This window comes from Athene noctua, chromosome 13 (assembly GCF_965140245.1).
Source record: "Athene noctua chromosome 13, bAthNoc1.hap1.1, whole genome shotgun sequence".
Lineage (NCBI taxonomy): Eukaryota > Metazoa > Chordata > Aves > Strigiformes > Strigidae > Athene > Athene noctua.
In genome coordinates, this window is record NC_134049.1 from 4297966 (window position 1) to 4322534 (window position 24569).

The 24569-nt window shown below is 42.1% G+C and overlaps 1 protein-coding gene across 4 annotated transcripts in view; it reads right to left on the minus strand.

The window, feature by feature from the left end:
- FBN1 (fibrillin 1) overlaps positions 1 to 16067 on the minus strand; it is a 159038-nt gene extending 142971 nt beyond the window's left edge. For all 4 annotated transcript variants that reach the window (XM_074917728.1, XM_074917729.1, XM_074917730.1 and 1 more), the window contains exons 1-3: positions 15961 to 16067; positions 15229 to 15509; positions 923 to 1005 (exon numbers count right to left, since the gene is read on the minus strand). In XM_074917728.1, the coding sequence (XP_074773829.1) occupies positions 923 to 1005; positions 15229 to 15398 (253 nt within the window). In that variant the 5' untranslated portion in view covers positions 15399 to 15509; positions 15961 to 16067. The remainder of the gene's footprint in view (positions 1 to 922; positions 1006 to 15228; positions 15510 to 15960) is intronic.
- Between the last annotated feature and the right edge of the window lie 8502 nt (positions 16068 to 24569).

The following is a 24569-nucleotide window of genomic DNA, read 5'->3' on the forward strand; positions in this document are numbered from 1 at the left end:
ACATAAACGCCTTTAAATAATATTTCAAAAACCCCAAACACACAAAAAACACCTGACAGAAAATATGCATTCAGTACCATAACACAAATACCTACAAACTCAGTAAATTGCATACAATGGATTCCAAAACAGTTCTCCCTGTTCAACGACATCTTTGTAGGAGACAGCTAAAACACAGTCCTTCACGATCTATTGTGAAAAGGTCTGGGAATATGCCACAGGCCGTAGTAGATACAGGGAGATTTCCCTGGAAAAGTGAAACTGTGATCCATTTTACCAGACTACTCTTGGAGGAAGGATGGCACCGAGTCAGCGTTACAATGCTCTCTTACTTCTGCACCAGACACACACAAGCGTAATAATTCCCATCCGACAGCACGCTGGCTCATTATCTCAGGATAGGATCTTATCAGCCTTAGGCAAAGTGCCTTTAACAAATATTTCTGGTGCACTGTACCATTATACATGGATATGCATACAGCACTGTGACGTATGGAGGTATGTATTTATATCCCTACATATATATATTTCAGGGATATGGTCCAAACAAGCAGAGAAAATGTACTTGCTGGCCCGATGCTGTTGCCTCCTTCCATTTACTTAAATAGATTAACATATTCCACAGCTCCAGCTCCTGAAAGTCCACACACCCCTTGGATCCCTTCACCACAGTCTTAAACAGAACATGTGGATGAGATTAATCCTTTGTTAAATATTGGTATCACATCACTGTATTGTAGCCCACAAAACTCAGTATATTAGCTTAATATATTGAAAATGGTAAAAAAAAAAAAAAAAATACATACAGCTGCTATCGAAGCCATATAGAAACACACTTCAGTTCTGGTGTACAATTAAAAATACCCTGATGTAGAAGGACAAAGATAAACCTCAGTCGTAACACATAACTGGATTAACTTACGGACTATGCACTGGTTTCCACCAGGTAAAGTTTTCCATCCAGGGCAACAGTAAGCATTGTAACGTGATCCACACACATTTGGTCTGGAAAAAAAAGGACGAATTCTTATTTCTACTCAGAAATATGTTTTAAAAGTAGAGGCATAAAAACGGAAAAAGTAAATCACTGCAATATACATTTAAATAATTAAATCTAAAAGTGTTGTATGTTTTTAGCAGAACTGCATGCCTTCAGTTGTTGGGTTTTTTATGTGACATGCACTTTTACAAACTGAAGATTACATTATAAACATGAAATCAAATCAATAACATCCTGGATAGGAACAGAATGGGCAAACCTTGCTGCCTATCACTTTGTATCTGGAAAAGTAGCATACGTGAGTTTTGAGCAAAACTCCCATTTAAATACAAAATGAGGGATCACACCCATCATCACTAGTGAACACAGAGGAATTCTAGTGCTCTTTGAACAGTAATTTTTAAGCTTCATGTTGCTTTCTGTTCTTTACTCTTAACACACTATTACTGTTCCCTGTTGCGTCCATGAGCAAAACTCTGTCTGTATGACTGAAACCTGCCAACCATGACATTAGCCAAACGAATCAGCCAAAATATGTAAAAGCTTCATTAGCAAAAATTACTTACTATCAAAAAAATCAAGGATGTGGGTGCATGTAGAGAGACAGAGTCCTGTGAAATTAAAACGATCTTAAATGATGGATCCACAGGAATTTTTCTTTCCATCCCATTCCTCTCATCCGTATTTACCCTTTTAAATAACTGTATCACTAGAGTTTACAATGAAAGGTGACAGGACACTGCACCATTCCTATTGTGATTTTACTGGTAAAAATAGAAAAGTTGAAATGGTTCTATGCCCCTCACAGATAATACCTTTTTTTTTTTTTAATATACCTTGTCCTATTTATTGAATGCATCTATCCATGCAAATAAAGCTAGTAAGAATAGCTTCCAAAATGGAAAACCGCGCCTCCTTTTGTTGTATGTTTAATAAACTGATCAGATGGAAGTTTTACAACCTCTATTAATATTGTGAGCAATTACTACATAGATTAATGCAAGTAAAGCTAGCTGTAAACTGGTACTTCCTAGAAACTGATTTATTATAAAACTGTATACTGATCAGAGACAGATTTAAAGTGTTTATTGTTTTAGGAAGGGTTTTCTATTATTATTTTGTCCTTGGTCTTTCAGAAAGTTCTTCATCCCTACTATTGCAATGTCTAAGTAAACAACAGTTACCTCATATGGTGAGGCAACTTAAGACAAACAGTCTTGATATATACAAACATTTATTTATGCACATTTTCTAACTAACAAGACTTTTATACTGTATTTATTTAGGGATCTGCCTTGTTAATGCAATTTCAAGTATTCTGATTACACCAACCTTGGTGACAGCTAGTCTTTTCATTAAGTGCTTGGCCAGAAACTACTTAGGTCAAAGCAAATACTACCATTACCTTCCACTGGTTCTGGATAATTACAAAGTGGTAACCGAGGTGAATGTGAGCAAGACAACTTGACTTGTTGCAGGGCCCTTTTCCCTCCCTGCAACTGGTGTTACAGACTCGAAGTCTTATTCATATAATTCCAATGTATTCAGTTTTAGTAATGTCAGCTACTTCCCTGCAGGGCTATAACCATGTAACTTTCCTAGAGTTCCCTCTTCATCAATGCCAAATGTTGCTCCACGATCATCTGCCAAGTAAGACTGGCAAGCAGACAAGTGAGATTGCTTTTCACCTTCTCCAGTCAGAAGAAATAATGGAACTTATTAAGACAGACAGAATGGGTTTGTTGCTACCTGTTACAACCTACAGGCATAAACCACCCATTTCTAACCCACGTTGGTAAGGAGCTATAAGCATCTCACCATAAAGTGATGTTTAGGTACTCTGTCAAATTTCAGTCTCAGCAAAGTACACAGCTCTGGGGACCATCTGGTCCAAGTTAAGAGTCAGAAGTAGATTTCTGTGCCATGGGGAAACCCAGTTTTTAAAATCTGTTTCCACAATGGGGCTCTGGAAAACCTAGATGCGCCAGCAACCATGAAGTCAGAGATCCTGGGAGCCTTGAAGCTGTCCACAGGGTAGGCTAAGCCGTACACCCAAGAAGCTCAAACTCGGATGCAGCGTGCTTAGCTTTAAAAATAAAATTTAAAAAATGTCATCAAACTGTACTTCCATGGAACAGTTTGAGCCTGACAAGTGCATTTTCCAGTGGAACACTTTTTCGTCAGAAAGCTGCTGTCTAGCTTATAAAAGAAACTTATATTAAAGTCTGAACGCTACTGCTTTGAGAGGGAGTGTTCCTTGCTTGTGCCTACTTGTAAAATGCCTTTAAAAAAAATTAATTTTGAAGGTTAAATTCATTGATATTTATGAGGTGATCAACCCTATAGCAATAAACCTCCACAAATAAATATTCAAGGGAATAACAATTTACCTCATGTAACATCATGGAAACCATCAATCAAATTGGAAAGGCTCCATTGTAGTACTTATTTAAACAGTTACCCACTGTTGTGTTTAACAGAGCATATTTTCCTGCTGATATTATAGGCTATGAATACTAAAGAAGCATTTTATATTCTTATAAAACTGTTTTCCTGAACAGCACTACAAACAGAGTTCAGTTATAAAACCCGATTTATAATGGTAAAATAAGCAAAAATCCATCTATACAGCCCAAGCCACCTGTGGAGCCCACAGCACCTTCCTTTCACTCCAAAGCCTGGAGGAGAGACAGAGTATCTCAGGAACAAAGCTGTTCCCATTGCAATTTAAAAAGGACGAGTCTTCACTTTATTTTGGAATCATTTATGAACTTGTACAAAAGGATTTCCGTAATGGTGTGGTGCTGAGAGACAGTGTGACTGATGCCAAGGGTTTCATCAAAGATGCCCAAAATAAACAAGAAATTATGTCTTTGATTAATGACCTGCAAGTAGAAATTCAGTAGCAAAATGAGTTGAATAATTATCAAAAGACATTAGTCATCAACTAGAGAAGTCTTAGAACAGCAGAGAGAAATAAGTTCATCTGGAAATTCTGATAACTAACGCTTCAGAGGGATAGGTCAGGCTGACAGCATCTGCACGCACCAAACTAGAAGGTATTTTTCTTCAGGAACAACCGCAGGAACCTCCACCCCCATTACAAAGTAAAGCCTTGTCTGTCCTTTCCGCCCGCGCGGGGCTGGAGCTCGGGCAGGACTGCAGCATCGCCTCCTTCAGACGGACACAAGTCTGAAGTCTGGGTCCGTGCCAGCCCCAGGCTCCGGCTGCAGCACAGCCTTGGCCTGTCACACATGCTGAAGTAAACTGTCTCCTTTCTCCACAGGGTAACCCTGACATCATCTCACAGAAAGGACCAACCGGGTCCATCCCTCCCTTTGCTACTCCTGGCTCCCAGTGCCCCATCCCAGCAGGGATGGATGGCTGCCTGGCGATTACCCAGCACGCTGGGGGCGGATTTGTGCAGGCACACAAACGTAAATTGATGGGAAGCAAATCATGCTAAGCTTGGCAGTGCCTTCTTATCAGATATAACCAGGCAGTGAGGCTACGTGACAGCCAGAGAAGCAAGGGAGGTGTCCGAAAGCCCTGTGTGATGCTGGCAGCAGGGACCAGCACCCAGCCCAGGACCAGCAGGGGCACCTCCAGCATTGCTGCCGTGGCAGAGACACAGTCAGAGCCCTGTGCTGCAGCCGGCCTGGGGGGTGTGCTAATTCTGTACATCCCTGCTCTGCCCTGCCTGTGACCCCTCGAGGAAATGACAGCCCTCTCCGAAGAAAGCGATGCCCATCTGCAGCTCCCACGGGAGGAAGAGTTTCCGGCATTGCTGTGAGCAAGGCTTCAGGCGGAAATTCTGTCAGCAGCACTGCCATGCACTGGCCAACGCTGGCGTAACCCAGGCTGAATCAAACCCAAAGCGTGGGTCTCAAATAAATTAGACAGAGAGACCAGACAGAGTGGGCAGAGAGCGGCTGAGAGAATAAGAGAGACAGCTGATCACCAGTTACAGCTGAGCTGAGATGCAGGGATACCGGGAAGGGCTTCTAATCCCTCCCTCAACTCACTTTTCCTCTCCCTAAGAAAACACACGGGGATACTTCCTTGCAAGAAAATGTTTAATGAAGGACTTCTATTAACTATTTGGCTGCAGTGGCTAGCATATGTTTAACATAATGGCAGGACCCAATTTCCTGGCAGCAGAGATACAATTTGAAGCAACATCATCAGCCAACGGTTATTTTTAGAGAAGCCTTTGCCTATTTCTCTTTTTACATGGGTAACACTGGTACCTGCTAAAACTACACAGAATTATTTGCTGATCATTTCCACATAGAATTAGAGTGGGGCTTCCATGCTTGCACTGAGGGTTAAAAAGAATGACAAACAGCACCTGAAAAAATGGTAGGCTGGTCTTAAAAATGTGGTTGTCTAAGTCTGAATATTACCAACATACTAAAAAATAGTAGCTAAGGCTCCAGAATGCGAAGAGGAACAGCTTTTACTAGTCATTTTCCAGAAACACATAATCAGGTCTATACCTTTTGCTGTAAAACAGCTTTATGTACCTTCCTAAACTTCTCAGCATCCCAGAGTAAATGCTAAAAGCACAGAGTGGTCCAGCTCTGCTGACTCCACTGGAGCTTTACTCAGCTTTTCCACTGAATCAAGAATTTCCACCCTTAGAGATACTCCGAACCTCAGTGGACACGGCCACGAGCAACTCAGTTTAAGTTCCCTCTGCTCTGAGCAGGGCTTGGGCCACATGGGCTTCCAAGGTTCCTCCCCAGCTAAATGACAGAAGCCAGGTACTTGGTGCACAAGTTAGAGGTCAATACCAAAAGGATCTCCTTTTGCTGTGCTGGTGCCTACTGTCTCCTCCAAGGCGCAGCAAGCAAAGAAGAACCAGGCAGGGAAGGTCTGGTTCCCACTGGGACGCAGCGGCTAACAGCTACAGGACGTGGCAGGCAGCCTTCCCAAACCCCCTGCAACCCTGACACATACCACTCTGCATTCGAGAGCCCAGTGACAAAGCCCGGTTGTCCTTCATCCTCACCACTTCCAGTGAGCACAGCCACAAACTGAGGAACTTAACCATGTGGATGGGATAGGGCAAAAAACCACAGACACAGGTCTGCATTTAACATGCATAAGTCTCATTTCCAGGTACCCCAAACACTTCAAACGGGGACTGCTTCTCTGTTGTTTAGCTAAATATTAGAAAACGGGATGTTTTTAGACATTGTGCCCTTTTCATCATTCAGTGAAGATTATCAACAGGATTCTTGAAGCTATTTATTTCAGTCGTATAAAAGGAAAATCCAGGAAACAATGCTAGACTCTGAAAGCAAACACAAAATTTAGCTTCTAATATCCTATAAAGGATAAGCATGCATTTTTAAGCAAAATAAACTTTTTACATACAAAGGATTGCATCTGATGTACGCATTTTTACCATGCAATAAGTGAGCCTGAATGTTTGTGCCATGCAGAGAGCCTAATATGATAACTATTTCTCACTCTGACAGTAAGGATACCGCTGTCCCAGAATCCTGGCTCAGTTCAACTGAAAAAATAACATGCTGAGCAGCTCTACGGGTATCTTTGGCTCCAGCCTATGTGCAAGTCAAGAGTTCAAAATTACATGCAAGTTTCCTGCAGCAACACTGAACACTTTTCTAACCCTAACTTCCATCATACTGCGACAGCTAAATACAGCAATCCAACAACAGCACTTAACATTAAGTGAATTCTTCCGCACTTACTCTGAAAATCTGACCGTGTCTTTTGCAGCAACAGACTCATCTAACCTGACAGCCAGGCATTGTTCTCATTCATAGCCAGGGACAGACGCGTTTCTGGCACGTATTCCCTCATTGTTCCACTTGAGAATGTCAGTGGGTCCAGTTCGACACCCAATCTACATGGCTGTATAAGACATATAAAGTACGCCATCAAAAAAACCTATCTGCTGGGCCAGACAAGCACTGCTGGTAAACAGGAGGGCTTCATGAGGTACTTTCTTAAAAATAAAGAAAAAAAACAATATAAAAGAGGCACATTCAGGGGGACCAGAAATCATAGCCCTTGTCAAGGCTTTCCCAGAGGCTGCAGTATGAGCTGGTGCTACCCACCGTTCTCACCTTAAAGCAAATACAAGCATTCAGGGAGTCTCATAAACCCAACACTTGTATCAATATTTATCAGTGAGCGCCCTTAGGTGTTAAACAATACCATTAACTTGTGTTTCAAAGTTCTCTCCCTTAGGCTACCAGAAGATTTATTTTAGGGAAGATAGCAGCGTTTCTCTTCCTCCCTTCACAACAGGCTGCATCCTACCCTCCGCCTCTCTCTCCCTGCTGGGATAGCGATACAGTGTTTCCAAAAGGGCAGTTACCTGCATGTCTGCCATGAGGCAACAGGAAAACCCTGTTGATACGGATCCCACTGTTTTAGTTCACCTTATCCCTAGCAGCCACCGGTGATTTACTCTGCATGCAGAGAAGAGAAAAAGATGAAATGTCAGAAGGAAAAAACAAAGAAGGAGAAAAGAGTCAGGAAAAAAACGTTCCTGAAAGGAAACAAACTTCAGTTTGAAACTTCAGCTGAACATCACTGGATATTCTGATGTCCTCCAGCAAAACATGAGAGAGGGGGAAGCTTGCAAAAGAGGATGAAAATGATTAAGACTGTAGACAAAAGAACTGCGGCTTTCATTTGGTATTTCTGAGGCTTTAATGGTCATGAATCACTTCATAAAATGAGAAGTAGAAAGGAAAACAACAGATTCTCCAGCAAGTCAACATTCAAAATATTCTTACAGATAAAAGCTAGAACTCCTTCATACTTCAATGAAGATCTATAAGCAAAACCAGAAGGCACAGGTTTTAATTTAACAGGCTACATTTTACCTCCCAATGTACCTTCCAGAGACGAGCCCAACTTTACTGAACCGTCACAAAAAAAGCAAATGATTCTTCTTATGCCTCTATCTGCACATCAAGCTTAGCATGAATGAGGCTGTTCAGTAAGTCTGAAATCTTTTTTAAAAATAATAAATAAATAAAACCGAAGTGGGAAAGTCAGAATGGATGAGAAAACAACCAAAGGAGACATCCACAATACAAGACCGAAGAGCTACAAATATATTTTCCAGCACAGTATGACGGTTAATCAGAAACACTCCAGGCCACAATTGTTCCATTCTACAAAAATATTTACTGAGTCTGGGGAGTAAGACCAAAGTGACACACATGCATCTATATCCTCTTCATCTTTAGGGTTCAGCAGGGAGATGAAGAAGAGAAATGAGATGGAAGGTGATCTTATTGCAAAGTGAAAAAGCTAATGATTAATTTCTTACTATTTCCATACATACCCATTTGAAGATCCCTAGCTTCTAAAGTCTTGTTTAAGTAGAGATGGCCTCCTACTATCCAATGTTCTACCAAGAAGAAACTTTCCCAGTGATCCATGTGGCTAAATAGGGTCTCACGTTTTGGGTAGTACTAGTCTAAGAATCACAGGCTGCTGAGTCCAGGAACGTATTTAAAATGACCCTGTCCAAAACTTTTGATCTTGACAAACCTTGTATCCAAGTTTATATATAAAACATTCCAAGTTTGCAGGATGGAAGATGAGTGACCGTGAAAAAGACTGTCCTAAGTGAGCAGCACTGCTGAACAACACACCACAGGAAAAGAAAATAAGCATACAGGAAAACAGAAGCTGTAATTTTATTCAATAAGGATCACTGTAAATGAAGCTGACAGATGGGCTGTCCCTGCCAAACCCTAACCCAGTGATTCTCCCATTAGTCCCAAATAAACTGAGAGCAGCCCTATGCTTACTTCAAGTCTGCATCCTCAAGCCCAGTACAGCCCCAAAGGTTCTGGCACAGCAGTATGCAGTTGCACACAGAGTAGTAGCTTACCTGGTTAACAAGGCAAACATCACCAGATTACATCTGATCTGGGTAACAACTCGTGGAAGCACCACTGAACACAAAATGTATCCTGCGCTGGCTAGCAATAGGGGAGAAGTCTACTTCTACAAACCTTAAGTGGGCTCTTGATGGAGGAAAGTGCAGCTCTGGTTAGCATCCCAGCCACGTGCCAGAGGCTTCTCCTGCCTCCTCAAAACAATTCTGTATGGAAGCCTGCACTGCAGCCTGCAAATTACTGTACCCTGCTGCAACCAGATGCACTCTGCAGGTGCTGTTCTTCCCCACAACCCTTTATGCCTCCGGTTTCTAAAGACTGAACACCGCCTCTACCCCCTCAATAAACATTCAACTAAACACCAACAAACTGAGATCAGAAAGTCTCCAGAAAGACAACACTGCACGAAAGATCAGACAATTTCATCACAAACGCACAGAAGAAAACGATTACCTGGAACACAAGCAAAGAAACAAATCACAATCCGTGACATCTCTTGTTTTCTGAGTAAGAGCCACGGCATAAATTTATTTCTAATCTGCCAAGCAAGCGAGTCATAGCCACAACTAGCCTTACAGAGGACCCCTCGAGATGGAGGACAGCAAGGTAGCTTCCTATGATGGGACACAGAATGGCAAACCCGATGTGAAATTCCCCACTCACTTCATACACAAAATACAAACCCGTCACAGGCCAGCTGTGACCTGTGCTGCAGCATCTGGGTCAGCACATCAGGCCAGCCTGATATAGCTAAGAGCTGTACAGACCAAAATAAATAAATTAATTAAAATAAATAAATAAATGAGGGGAGGAAAGGAAAAGAATTCATCCAATCCTGCCCTCCTGATCCTCAACGTGTCACCTTGGCAAAGTGGTGCTTAGTGACAGGAAACCTGCTTCATCTGAGTGCCCTGAGCCAATTTTACAGTATTTCCAAAACAATGAAGTTTCATACAGTATGTCAAGAATGCTGCTATACTGGTTATTGCAGCCTTCTTCCTCTATCTGCAACTTACTACCATCAAACGGGAAAAAAGTATTTCTCTAATGTATTTTAGGGGTGGGGGTGATCTGATTCAAATTTCAAACATCAGACACATGGCACTTCAAAACCGTATGTGTCCAGCTACAATGTAAGAAAAGATCACGGAGGGGAAGACTGGCTAAGCTGTTGGTAACAGAATCACACGTGCCTAAGACACTCACCGGTGAGACTCCAACACTACCACCACAAGTTTTAACCATAGGGTGGTTTTTCACTGACATGCCCCAAATGAATTGAGTTCTAATTCTGCACTGCAAACTATGCGGGCCCAGAAGACTATCCCCAAAAATCATAAATCAGAATTGGGATTAAGGTCGTGTCTTTTAAAGAGATGGTGTCTCAGTGACAGGATTTGGAAAGCTAAATAGAAAGTACAAGAACTACATAAGCCTGAAGATTATCTACTTCTTACTGGTTTTCTTCAGGCTGAAGAACAACATGGAATTATAACAAGAATACTAGCATGGGAGCTTTGCATTGCTACTGGCTCTGGGTAAAGCAATCCAGGGCAAACTGTTGTTAGACATCTTTCATTAAATGCATCTAAAAATTTCCATATAGTATTTAAACGTATCTATTCCAAAATGTAGTTAAAAGCTATTGTGGCAGCCAGGGGAAGACATCTATGTGATCAGAACTGAAAATACTATGGTTTTCCCTCTTTAAATATTAGCCCTTCAGCCAGTGTTAATAACAGCTACTACTAGCCACAGAATAGATTCTGTGCTGGCTTCTTGCTTGGTTCTGTGTGCTTTCCCTACTCCTCATCCACACACCGTGCTCCCCAGAGAAAGTCACGCCTACATCAAATCACATCATACAGTCCTACTGAAAGGAAATATGTACATGAGACACGGTGCCAAAATCTATGAACTCATTTCACTTTAGAACTAGATTTCCAAGGATAATGTAATAACAAAAACCCCAGTATCACATCCATTGGCAAACAAATTCAGAGAGGTGCAGAACCTTAACACCAAGGAGTTCAGGTTTTCCATTAGGATGCACTGGCATAAAAGGTCTTTGTCCTCCATACAGGCTTTGCCCCGTAAGGTGCAGAGGACTGGAAGGAGGTCGGTCATGATGCCTGAAAGCCAGGGTAAGTGTCCCAGCACATCAGGTATTACAGCAACTTGCATGTATTTTGAATTAAGATTTTTATTCCCAAGTATTCAGGCTGCCTCCTGCTCACAGAGTGACACTGACAAGGTGTGGCACCAGCAGCTGGCCAGAGGTGTGAAGGCCAAAAGTGGTAAGAAAAATGTTTGAGGTTTTTCAGTACAAACCAATATTTACCGGTACGGAAAGTCTGCTTTTCTTCAGCAGGCTTTTAGTGGTAAATATTGGTTTAAAACGAAAACCAGAAGCCTTAATTATATACTTGAATACTGGAATTATGTTATAGATTTATAAGATTTATTTTATTTCAGGGAGCAGTGATGCATAAAAAGGGTCAAATCCGACCTGATTTACTCAAGTAAGCGTATCAGCAAACCTGTGGGCTTCATTTGGGATGACCAAAAGAAATTGGTCCAAAAAACCTCAATCCCCTGTTGAATAGCTTTAATCCAAGAGTTTTATGAATCATTCTGGAGCCAACAATTCTGTCTGCAATATTCACTATCATTTCAACTTAATAAAAGCAAAGAAATTAAATAATTGTTGCACAAATGCGTTTAATTAGTGTCGTGTCACATTTCAGCTATCTTGAAGAAATTCTAGTTCTTCTAAAATTTCTGCTATTTGTTAGCAAATAATTGCTTTATTCAGACATTGTACTGGGAAGAGACCGATAAACATTGCTTAAAATATTATTAAGAACTGGCTGGTCCTCATTAGATCATTTGAGGTCTTTGTCTAACATCATCAGAAAATGGGAAATCCCAAGCAATTCTAAGGCCTTTAAGCCCAACACTTCTTGTATTCAGTCAAGTACCAATCAAATCACCAGTAATTTTTTTTTTACTTTATGTTCAAATGATCAAAACACGTGTGAATGTTTGACTTCAAGTATATATTGTTTAGAAAGAACCTCCCATTCATGGCCAATTTTGTAGTTTTTATTTCTTCAAAAGTTGATGCTACATTCTAAGGTGTTTAAGGGGTGGCAGGATAATGGCTTGATGCCTTATAATTCAATATCTTAACATTTGTGTTAAAAGTTTGGGAGATCCAGAGGATAAAAGTGTCTCAGTAACAGCTTATTATTTTAACTTGGTGAATGAAGCACAATGGATTCCAGCAATATGTCCATGAATGGCACATCTAGTTATATTTTGAAATAAATAGTGCCTTTATTCCGATTACTTTCTGATCACCTAGAGGCAGGCACCAGCACATAAATGCACATTGCCTTAGGCCAAACACAGATGGCGTTACAAGGAGTTCTTCACTAATGCCTTTGTAGCTGGACCAGTTTAAACTACATGAGCAGCAAGCTTAAAGTCTTAAAATGAGTACATAAGAAGTATTTCCAAATAATTTATTAAACTTAAAATATACTTCTAGAATCATGTTATATGTTCAGACAGCTCACTGGATTAAACAACGAGGCAAAGGTCACAAAGACGAAAGCAAACATCTCCTGCAATCAACTGTTTGCAGTAAAAAATGTTGTGGGAAAAATCATGAAAATTGAAACAGATCTTAGGTTATTTCATTTTAACCTAGAAGACCAGTATTCACAAAGAGACTAACCTCAATACTTGTAAATGCTCGAAAACTTTCAATAGTCGTTATAATCAAACACACAAAAATTCTAAATGTAAAGAGTTCTTTCTAAAAACATATCCCTGTGCTCCTACAATCAGAGCAAGAGCTCCTTGCAAAAAGAAAAAAACTCTTAGGCAACTACAGCAACATGAAAATAAAGTTTCCCAGCATCTGTTATGACTTGTATTACAACTCTCAGATTCCCAAATGTATTTGTACTGATGAACAAGTTAAAAAAATAGTATGTCTTCTTGTAAAATCATATTTTTAGCATTTTAGCCCTTCAATAACAATGAATTCTCCTTGTCTAATGTATATACAGTTCCTGTACATTTAAAATATGTTTTCCATCTGGCTTTCCAAAGAATTAGTTCCAACCTTGTCTGTTAAAATGACAATTCTTTTTATTCATATTGTACAGTACAGTACCACACCTAAGGAAGTGCTCACAGTTTCTAAACTGGAAATATCCAGCAGGATTCACCCAACAATGATCAAGATGACTGTGTGTTAACAATCTCCTCCAAGCAATTTGGGAACTCTACACTCAGCCACAAATGAGAGTTACAGAAAAAAGGTTTAACAAGCAACTAAACTAATAACTCATTTTGTCTTTACTGTATCTCAGGTCATCTGGCAAACTGTTATATCCTTGTTAAGAACCTGCTTCCCAAGGGCACTCGTTCAGATCTGTAATATTCCAAATAACTCACCAAGAAATAAAATACCTGAAATTGATATTACCATTACCTCTAGGTTTGCAGATTACTAAGTAGATATGTAACTCACAGATAATATGCAATAAAAGGAAGAATGATTGCAAAGTACGTAAAAAATGGAAGGCTTCTGTTAAATAAAAGAATCAACTCATAAAACTAAATACCCTAACCCGTGTTAGATTCCAGAAATATTTAACACTGGAAATATCACCTCTGATGCAGTGTTATTACTGTCTAAACAGCACGGTTTCAGAGCAACAGTTACATTCACCAAAGAAATTTTATCCTCAGCTAACATGCCTCTAACTCTCACCAGTCCATCCTGTGCATGCTGGATGGCATAGCCTGTCCCACTGATCAGAAAACCATGTTTGTCAGCTTGATACTAACTCAGAGTTCTATAATGAGAATTTTTATCAAAACAATCTTAAGAATAAAGGCACTTTCTAATAAAAATTTTTCCTTATCATCTTTTATTGCTCGCAGTAAGTCCTACAAACTTTACTGTAAGTCCTCCTCACCTCCTAGTTTTTGTCACAGGAAGGGTCTACTTTGTCCAACTATTTCTCTTGGGACAAGCTATAAGGAAATGAGACAGTCTGACCTTAGAAAATCAGATCCTTGAAAAGCAATACCGATAGCTTGCATGCACTTTTGCTGCATGGGGACCTGAAAACATAAACTTTTTCCAATCAGACAAGCGTAAGAAGGAGTCAAAGATTGCACATCTGAATATAAACGAAATGTACTATGCAAGTATGAGAAAACTAGCAAGAAATTAAAGCATATTCATCAAGGCCTCTAACAAGTAAAGTTGTAATACCTCCTGTTTGAGGAAATAGGGAAAAGAAAGGAATAGCTTGCATCCCTTACTAAAGCATAACTTATCTCCACATAATTTTTTGCTACATCTGCCCTCTGCCTGATGGGTGAAAAATCTGGCTACAGGCTGACAAGGTGCACTGGAACACCTGAAAAGGGAAACTTCTTTTTTCTCCCAACATTGCAAGCTTTTCACCTTTACAGTGAACTGAATTCTCAACTGCACACACACCCAAAGCCTTTCAGCTGGCTTAACTATTGTTTTTGCATTGGAAAGGCGTTCCATTAGAATTGGGGAAACTGTTTGCCTGACACTAATATATGCTTAAAAAAAAAACCCAAAAAAACACTCTACAAAGCGGGTACCACAACGTTTTATAATGATTTTAAACTCTTGTATGCTTGGGCTCACTCATGCTAGTACCTGACTGCTCTGACACCCCAAACGCGCTGCCTGTGCTTCCCCCCTGCCGCCCCCGGGTCACCAGGAACACCAGATAAGCAGAGGCAGTTCACTCGAGCGCAAGAGGAGATGCACATCCCAAAGGGTTTCAGGTGGAGATGAAAGAGGGCGGCTAATGGAAAGGGCATGCTGCGGGCTGCGGGCTCCGGGTCTCGCCGCTATTCGGCTTTATGCAAAGCAGAAGCCGGGGCGGCGGGAGGAATGCACAAGCCCGCGGTGTGCCCTTATCTACGTCCTTCCTAGAAGCTGAATTAGTAACCTCCGAGCTGCAGCGGCTCATCCCCACCAAGCATCACCCGCCCAAAGGCGATCTAAGGCGGCAGCACGCAAGAAACCCCGCACCCCGCCCCATGGCGGCGGGGGGGGGGAGTCCCGGGCGGGCGGCGGGGCTCCGCGCCCCGGCGCCCCCCAGCCCAACCGGCAGCCCCAAGGAGGGGGGTCGGCAGCTCCCGCGGCCCCGCCAGCCCCCCCCAGCAAAGGGGCTGCTGCCCGCACATCAGCCACACACACACAGAGAGACACGGCCCCGCCGCACGCCCGCGCCCCGCACCGCGGCGCCCCGCACCTACCCTTTGAGCGCGTCGTGCCCGCCGCCGCCCTGCCCGCGCCTCTTGGCCCGGCTGGCCCGGCTCTCCTTGGCGCTCACCCCCTCGCCGTGCCCGGCGGCGGCGGCGCCCGCCTGGGACGCCCAGAGCACGGCAACTCCCAGGGCGATCCCCAGCAGCCGCCCCCGCCACATCGCGTCCGCCGAGCCCCCGGGCTGCCACCGGCCGCCGCCTCCTCCTCCTCGCCGCCGCCGAAGTCCGCCGGTCCCCGCCGCCCTGTCTCGGACCAGCCTCTCCAAGGCGAGCTGCGAAAAGGGGAGGAAGAGGGGGCGGGGGGGGGAGCGTTAGGGACCGAGGAAAAGCGGGCGCGGCCGCCCCGCGCCCCCCGCCGCCAGCCCCCCGCGCCCCGGCGCCGTCGGCCCCCGGCCAGCCCGGCGCTAGCCCGCCCGCGGGAGGCGGCGGCCGCGGGGGGGATGGCGAGGGGCTGCCCGGAGCCGCGGCGGACTCTACCTTCCCTCCAACAGCATCCGCGGGGGCTCCCGCTCCCGCACCCGCCGCGGACAGCCCGCGGCCGCCGCCGCCACCGCTCCCGGAGCCGCTCCGGGGCTGGAAGCGTCTCCCGGGGGCACGAACCCTCCCCGGCTCCCCCGAGCCGGGCACCGCGGCGGGCGGCCGGAGCGCGGTGCCCGGCCGGGGCAGGGAGCCCCGCGCCCAGCCCGCCCGCCCCGGGAGAAGCCCGCTGCGAGGGGCGCGCACCCGCTGGAGCCGCCGCCGCCGGCTGCCGTTCCCGCTGCTGTTCCAGCTGCGGCCGCTGCACCCACCGCTGCTCCAGCTGCGGCTCCAGCTGCCCCCTCCCTCCTCCCTCTCTCCTCCTCCTCCTCCTTCTTTTTCCCCTCCTCTCTCCCCCCCTCCTCTTCAAGTATCGCCCGCGCAACACTTTCTCGCGAGAGAGAGGTGAATAAAAATGTCCCCCCACCCGCCACCCCGGGGGTTCCGGGGGCGCTCGGCGGTGCCCGGGGGGCTGCCGCGGCGGGAGAGGCCCTTGGCGAGCCCCGCCGCGGGTCTGCGGCCAGCGCCGGCCCGGCCGGGGGATGCGGGGCCGCGGGGGATGCGGAGGATGCGGGGATGGATGCGGGCGGAGCGGCGCGGCAGGACGAGCTCCGCCGCCGCGCAGCGCTGCGGGCTCGGGGTGCCCCTCGGGGCCCCGGCTTAGAGGGGAGCAGAAGCGGTAGCGTCCGGGCCAGGCTTAAAGCTGAGCAGCGGCGAGAGTGTGTAACAGAGACCTGGGGGGGGGCTGAAGGATGGGAACGCCTGTGCCCCCGTCTAAAAATACGTGATATCCTCGGGGTGCAGCGTTTTGAATCGATGGAGTGGCATAAAAAAAACCCCACAGCAGTGTCTGTTTCCCATGTAAGGAGAAAGGGCAGCGAAAGTTGCCTTTACCTTGGAGGCTGCTGCAGAACGAATAACGCACTTTCCAGCACCGAGCGTGGCACAGACACCGACGCGCCGAGCTCTTCTGTACACACTCCTAAATAGAGCCAGCTCCAGAACAAATGCATGCTTCATCCTTATCAAAGAAAGGGAAAAAAAAGCCCTGCAGTTTTTACTTATGCTTTTGGGTTGATTTAGAAATCCTGAAGAGCAAACCACTACCAGCCCTTGAAAAATAGGAAGTTTTAATATTGAATAATTCAGGGTGAGGAGAGGATAGTTAATAGAGTTCAAGCCCAGTCAAGTAGCTCTCTACCAGGATTATCCCATTTCAACACACTCAGAAAATACAAAAGCAAAAAAAAAAGCAAACTTAGAAGTCTGAAAGTAAATTATATTAATACATTCTGCTGCTCCTCACTTGCAAATATTTTGGCAGAAATGTTGGGGTTTGTAATTTGCAGGTATTTTCATTTTTTGTTAGTTTCAGGTAGTGATGGTGAATGGGTTCTGTGTGATTGAACTGATGTTGCAAAAGCTCAGCTGCTCAATTTTATAAGCAAGCAGCTGACCATCCACCCACTGCGGCTGCCAAACCACCCTCCCCAAAAATAAATTAGTGTACCATTAATACAGCAAGTAGGAAAAAAGGAAGTACCATGGAAGATTTCCCAGTAACAATCTCTGTTTACAGCTGAAATGTAATGGTGACACAAAATATGTTAGATGCTATTTGAAATGCATAGTTTGAAGCAGTTTAGAGTAGTTTTTATGTATGTAAATATACATTATCCTTCTAAACATACATAGAAGTATTTAAACTAGTACAGAAAATGCCATATTGGTGTGTGCTCACCACAGTAACAGCATTCTAATGATTTTGGCTGATTTTTATTATCAAGAGAAGCGGTGGATTCTGAAAATTGCAAACCAGTCATTTGATTTTGACCATTCCAATGTCACCGTTTAACAGTACAACGTGAAAACTTTCAGATGAACACTTAATAGACAGGTAAAAGGCAGATGTGCATTGAAATACCGTGAGATACAGGCACAAGAAAGAAGGGGATTCAGAACATGCCTCTTCAGGGCTCCTCTGAACAAGGCCCAAGAGAGTAGCAACCCAAAACTTACACCACTACTTTGAAACTTGTACAAAATGAATCACAGGAATTAATTTTAATTCTGCATGCAGAGTATTACTGATTCACGGTTTGCACCACAGAAGTAGAAATTAGGGGTTTCAGTAAATGGGAAGTATTGATCTGCCTGCTACAATGTGGAAGGATAAATAGGAATTTCATTTTCCAAAGTTTTTCTCGTTTTTCTGCCGCATAAGCAGACAGATTTTTTTTTTTTTTATGCCGATGCTTGTTGAAGAGACAATGTAGGATTGTGTAAAGGATTTTGTATTTCTTCTGCAGTGGCAAATTAAAATTTGCTCAAAAAAGAAAAGAGACGAGGATAAATGTGGTAGTAACTGTCCCTGCTATTAAGAAATCCAGAACATGCAGTACATTGATACACAATTCCCTTCCTTCACTCTTCTACGTGTACAGCAAAATCTAAACATTTATTTAGTGAATATAGAAGGTAAATATGTTCAAACCACTGCAAAAAAGTGTTGTCAGATATTTACTAATTATGTTTATATTGTGAAGATAGAATTTACCAGTCAACAAAAGTGAGTTATGAAAGGAATTCTGGGTTACTATTTACTGAAACATTCTTTCAGTTTCAACATTTTCTGTTTCAACCACTTTAATTTTCTGGATGAGCTACCAGAAAAATATCTAGTCTGTGTCAGAGGTTAATGGGATGATTTTCTCATATCTTCTAGGACATTTAATGATGTATTATTTGGTATCTTGCATAGTTGCAGAAATGTGGATTACACTATATGAAGTAATGTTATATGATGTGTGCTGTCTGTTAATTAATCTAGTGAAATACGTAGCACGTCATCAACTTCTGGTGTGTCATTTTGAAGAATATGCTTGTATATCATAAGTACTTAAATTGTTGACAACTTTAAAATAGTGCCCACCTGGGTTCTCAAACCACTAGAAAAATATACTGTCACAAGTAAAAGACTTAATTCTGCTCTCTGCTGATGAACAGAGCTACTAAAAAGGGTCATCCACACACTTCCCACAGCCACCTGAGCCTTAGCAAACATTTGTACTCTGAAGAACACCTGGACAGAGAGATTCCTCTATGGCCTCCAAAACACTTGTCATCCACTCTGAAGTTTCACTCAAAAAAAACCAAAAGAAAACAACCCAAAGAAGCAATTTTGATGATCCAGTTGATCACCATCTTCCATGACAAACAAAAAAATGAACCTTACATTAACTGAGCTCCAGAAGCTCAGTGATATTTTAGCTCCTTGATCAAACCCTGTAATCAAACCCAGAAACAAAAGACACCAAGAACAAGGCACGTAGCATCATTGCTACATGCATAGCAGAATTTGCTGTAAAACATAAGCAACTATTTTTCCATGCTGCTGATTCTTCCAGATGATTTTTGAGGATCTTATAGCTGTTATCTTGGAGGATGTGGATGCCATGGATTGTGGTGGAAGCGCCCAAAATCAGGGGAGGATTATTACAGGTAGATTGATTGTATGAGGGAATGTTAGAGAAGACACAGACTACCTTTTGCAGTTAGGGATCAGTTTGGAAGCAATGATCCTAAATATTTATGTAACTACACACACACGTGCTTTAAATCATGTCAAGTACATTCCTCTAGTAAGACATATGCTCCTAGCTACCCGTGCCTCCATGCACCTCCCTCTGCTTATCAACATTATGGACATAAATCATTTTATACAGTACATAAATTATTAAAATTTAACTGATTGTCAAAAAAATACCTGTTTGTCCTGCTATTCAATTTTCATAAAAACATTGAACTGAAGTTTTCAGTGCTGATGATCTCCGTGTTCAGCAGCAGTGATGCAAAGCACCAGTCCCCCTCCATCCTGGCCTTTACCAAGCCAGTCCTCTTCATCTTACACAAACGTTCCTTCCTCTCCTTTTGTAGTATGCTTATCAGAATTTGCATATTTTAGACAAATTATTTTGCAACAGTTCGAACAAAAACTTTTATCACAGTACCTCCAGTGATAGAGTTGGGAGTTCATTTTGATTTTTTAAATTTCAATTTATATGAACTTTTGCAATAATTGTATTTATCTGCAAATTTACTCCAACCCAAGTGAGCAAAAATATGTCCATCTTACATATTTCTTTATTAAGAAAGCTTTGATTATGCCAATGAAAACAAATAGTGTGGGAAAGTTTTGGTGTGTGTATTTTTTTAAGTATATTACAAGCACAAACAGTAATTACATCCAGACAACCAATTAACTGTTTTAAATCTAAAAAAAAAGGTAACTCAAAATAAAACAAACCAGCAACCATTTTTCTTAATGCCGTTTGGTCAGACAAGCTGTGATAACTAGCTATGAAATCCTTTAATGATAGCTTTTGAAGGGTTAAATTTCACTTAAGACTTTTACTTCATTTTTATAAGTGGTTTTATTTGAAGTTTTCATCTCTCAACTGAGTTTATAATGATGGAGGAAGAAATCCAACCTACACTGCCATATAATTCCATAATTTGTGATACTGTGCAAACTGTTGGGGGAGTATTTCTGTAATATGCTAAGAATTAAAAGAAGGTCTCTCTTGGCTCAACATTAGGGGCCTATGTGCTTCTGGGGAAATTCCAGTATTTTATCTCAGTTTTATCCCAGATGACCATAAACCTGTTTTATACAGATTCAGAATACCTCTCTCTTATTTATGCCTATACGGAATAGTCTTAGCACAGAATTTAGTTGTTTTAAACAAAACAATTTCTTTAATTTACAAGAACAAGGCAAATTTTGGTATCACATCACCAAAATTATAGAACTAAAACAATAATTGGGTTTGTCCTTACTAAGATCTGAATTAGAAGTGTTCTTACTCCTCTAAAACACCTGGATTCTTCAGTATCAGTGACAAATGCATGAGGAAACTCAAGAGATGCCCTATTTCAGACACCCTCTTTCAGTACTATTTTTAGAAAAGTTCTGTATCACATTCATAGCTATTTTTTTTGTCTAAAACTAGGGCTCATTTTAAATCAATTCTTACCTAGTAAGCGTGAAACTGTTACACTGTATCTCCATTCACTGAAGTCATATGAGATTACATTAACATTCATAGGGGTCCTAAAGAAAAGATAACTAAACCAGAAGAAATCCTATCACTCCTATTCTGTCCCCCAGGAAGGGGAAGCACAACCTCTTTTTGTAAGACTAGTGTTGAGTATAAATACAACTAAAATACAGCGGAATGGACTTTTTTTAATTCCAGTCTAGTACAATACATAGACATATTTCATTCGATGTGTAGAGCTAGGAAACCTAAAGTTTAACAATAGCAACTGTTTCTTTGATTTAAAAAGAAAAATTTAATGCAGCCTTAGTGCAAAGAAATATATATATGCTACTTTCTGTCAGCTCTAACCTCATCAAATTTAATGGGATTTAACTTTGCCAGAGTAACAGTTGCAAGCCGAGTTCCCTCAATCTTAACATTTGTCTCAGATGACCTCTTAAATCCCACCTGTAAACTCAGAAGCAAAGTGAAGCAAATTACACAGCATAGCATGAAATGCCAACTGCTGGGTGAATTTTCAGGCTTAGACATTGAGCAAAACGGATATAGCTTTTTATTAGAATTAATACATTCCAAGTGGGTGGAAATCAGTAACTAGGAGCCTCTTCTTGTAGCTCTCATTTATGCAGAACTCCCTACTGACTTGAACAAAGACAGCTGAATCAGTCCCTACATTCCTTCAGACATTGTGTCAGCAAGGGATTGGGTGTCTCTGCCTCTGTTTTCCATCCCAGTGTTCCTCCAGCTATGAGATGTCTCGGTTGATAGGGAGTTACCCCATGATGCAGTTGAAATAATAAAATAGGTAATAAGAGACCAGGGATTAGACTCTGAAGCCACCACATTCCATTTGCAAGGCCCTTCCTTTGAGAAATAACGCTGAGAGCATTGCATACGCCTCAGAATCAGCGATGAATTTAGGTTGGAAGGGACTTGTCAAGGTCATTTGGTCCACTCCCCCACTCAGAGTAGAACCAACCAAAGAGTAGGTTGCTTCGGCCCTATCCAGATGACTTCTGAATATCTCCAAGGATGGTCACTCCAACTTTTCTAGAGTAACCTACTTCTCTGTTTTACAACCCTTACTGTGATTACTTTTTCTTAATACTCAGTAGGAATTTCCCATGTTAGAATTGGTGCCTGTGCCCCTCATCCTACCACTGCTCACCACCCAGAAGAGTCAAGCTCTATCTCCTCTATACCCTTAAAGACAGCAGTGAAATCCTCCTTAGTCTTTGCTTCTTCAGTCTGATGGAAGCCTCTCCTCAGAGAGCATTGCTTTAGCCCCTAACCATCCTGGTGACCCTCTGCCAAGCTCGTTTCCAGGTGTCAATGTTTTTTGGATTTAGGGGTGGAGTGGGGTTTTTTCTTGGTTTAGATTTTTTTTTTTTTTGTACTGGGGTGCTCAAAGCTGGATACAGTACTGCAGCTGCAGTTTCTCAAATACCATAGGAGGGGAAGAATCACTTCCCTCCACTGCCTGATTACACCCCCTGTAATACAGCCCCATATGCAGTGGGCTGCCTTCACTGCAAGGGTGCACTGGTGACTCAGGTATGATAGTGAGGTGTCTCCGGCCAGTGAACAGTTCAGTACAGCTCTGATCTGCACTTGCCTTTAGTCAGTAACTTCCCAAATGCTGGCTTCATTTCCTCAAGTTTTCTGGATACCAGTAAAATAAGTGAGACAATTTTATCTAGAGTCTGTGATTTCTTACTGGGTATAAAATTGTGTGGGGATTTTTATTCCCCCTCACCCTGTCTATGGAAAGTATTAAAATTTACTTACTGAGAATCACTGGGGGGTTAATCATGTTCATAAGTTTCAACAGCCAGTCTTCATGGCCACAAAATGCCCATCAGATGCAAGGTCCTTCATACGCCACACTGGATAGAACATGATCCCCTGTAATAATGCATAACTCTAATACATTGCATCTTGCACTTCCAGTGTTGTTACTTGGGTATATTCAGCCCACAGAAGTCAATCAGAAACTTCCTATTAACTTTAAGATAATTTTGTTTCATTATTAGCCCCTTCTCACTTATGTATTAGCTCAACTCTCAGCAAGCTGACTGTGTCCTAAACCAAATATAGCTATAAATCATATATATAACACAAATAATCAGGTTGCCTTTCTTTATGCAGAAACAGGAAATAATAAGTGCAGTTAATTCAAAAATATATTCATTTTATAAGTAACCAAGTAAAGTTAAGGAAGCTGTTTGAGTAGGAAGTTGCAATTGATTCCAAAAACTGGGGCTCAAAGGGGGAATGAGAAGGGACAGGAAGAAAGCTCTGTAGGGTTTTGGGGGGGGGGGGGTTAAACCCCCCCTTCCTACAGGGAGAATTAAGATATAAGGATAATTTAAAATTTATTGCTTAAAACACTTGAAAGGTGAGTAACTTCTACCAGTACTTCTAGTACAAACTATCCAGATTACAGTTTAAATGGGGGAAGCAATTCTAACATTAAAAAAAAAAGCTTTAAAGCTTCTTTTTTAGAAGAAGAAAAACTTCAGCCTCTAAAACCTCCCTAATGGTTTGCAAATTATCAATACCAGATCCACCCAAAATTGCTATTACTGTGATGAATGGGGTGGAGTTCAGAAAAGATTGGTCTGCCACATTTCATTTTAAAGGGACAGGTTTTTGACACTTTACAAATTTTAAATAAAAACGGTTTTAGCTTTGTGAACTCCTTTCAATACCAAAAAAAAATAAAATACTACATAACTTCAGACCAATAAGAACAGAGGTCAACAGGCACACAGTCAGCAGAGGAAATGACATCTGACACCCATAAGGGAGAGCCAAGGAAAAATACTCATGATCAGGAGATGCATAGGAAAAAAGGACATCTATATCTATCTATCTATCAAGGCTGAATTTTCCCACTCCTGTTCATCAGTAAAAGGAAGGAAGTCTCATTTTATGGATGAAACAGAGGGTGATGTAAATAAAAAAAAATCATGCTGCCTTTTCAAGATAAGGAAATCTTTCAGAGGCTCCAGTCTGGACGCATTTTGTGATAAACTATTGGGAAAACAGAATTTCTCTGCACTGCAATGATCTGGAGAAACTTCCTCTGGCACTACATGCCTAGTCTAAAGCCTCAGATAATTTTTGCCTTATTTCCACTTATTGCAGTGGACTTCACCACAATAAAGTCATGCTCTGAACACTATTCCATCAGTTAAACTAAGCTAAAGCAGGGAAATTCCTGAAAGCAGCACATTGCATGGATTCTAATGCATTATGGAGAACTGGAAACAATTCCTTCCATACAATTGGCTACAGAGTCTTTTCTCCTTTTCAAAATATGCAATCCTCTGCATTCTTTCATCCGTACACAAGGCTCTTTACCTACCTGTCCAAGTTTTTGTAATAAACAGTAAAACAGCGACAAGTCTGTGCAGTCTTGCTAACTATATATTGAGGCCTGCACAGTGAAAATACAATGAGAAATCTTGGTAGTGTTGTCTAAAACAAGAAATTAATGCTTTTTGGATTTACTCCAACTTGTAAAAAATAAGTCTTTAAAATTCACATATGTATCATGCTCCAATGCACATGTTCAACAGTGACAAATTCAGAGCTAAACACGCTACAGAAACAACCACACCATTGTACCATTGTCACCAATACGCATGTGCTGACAATGGTCACTTCCCATGGAATCCTGCAAAAGGGTGCCTTTTCTAGGACACTGCAGCATTCGAAACCTTATTAGCCTCTTCTGTGGGGTTTTTT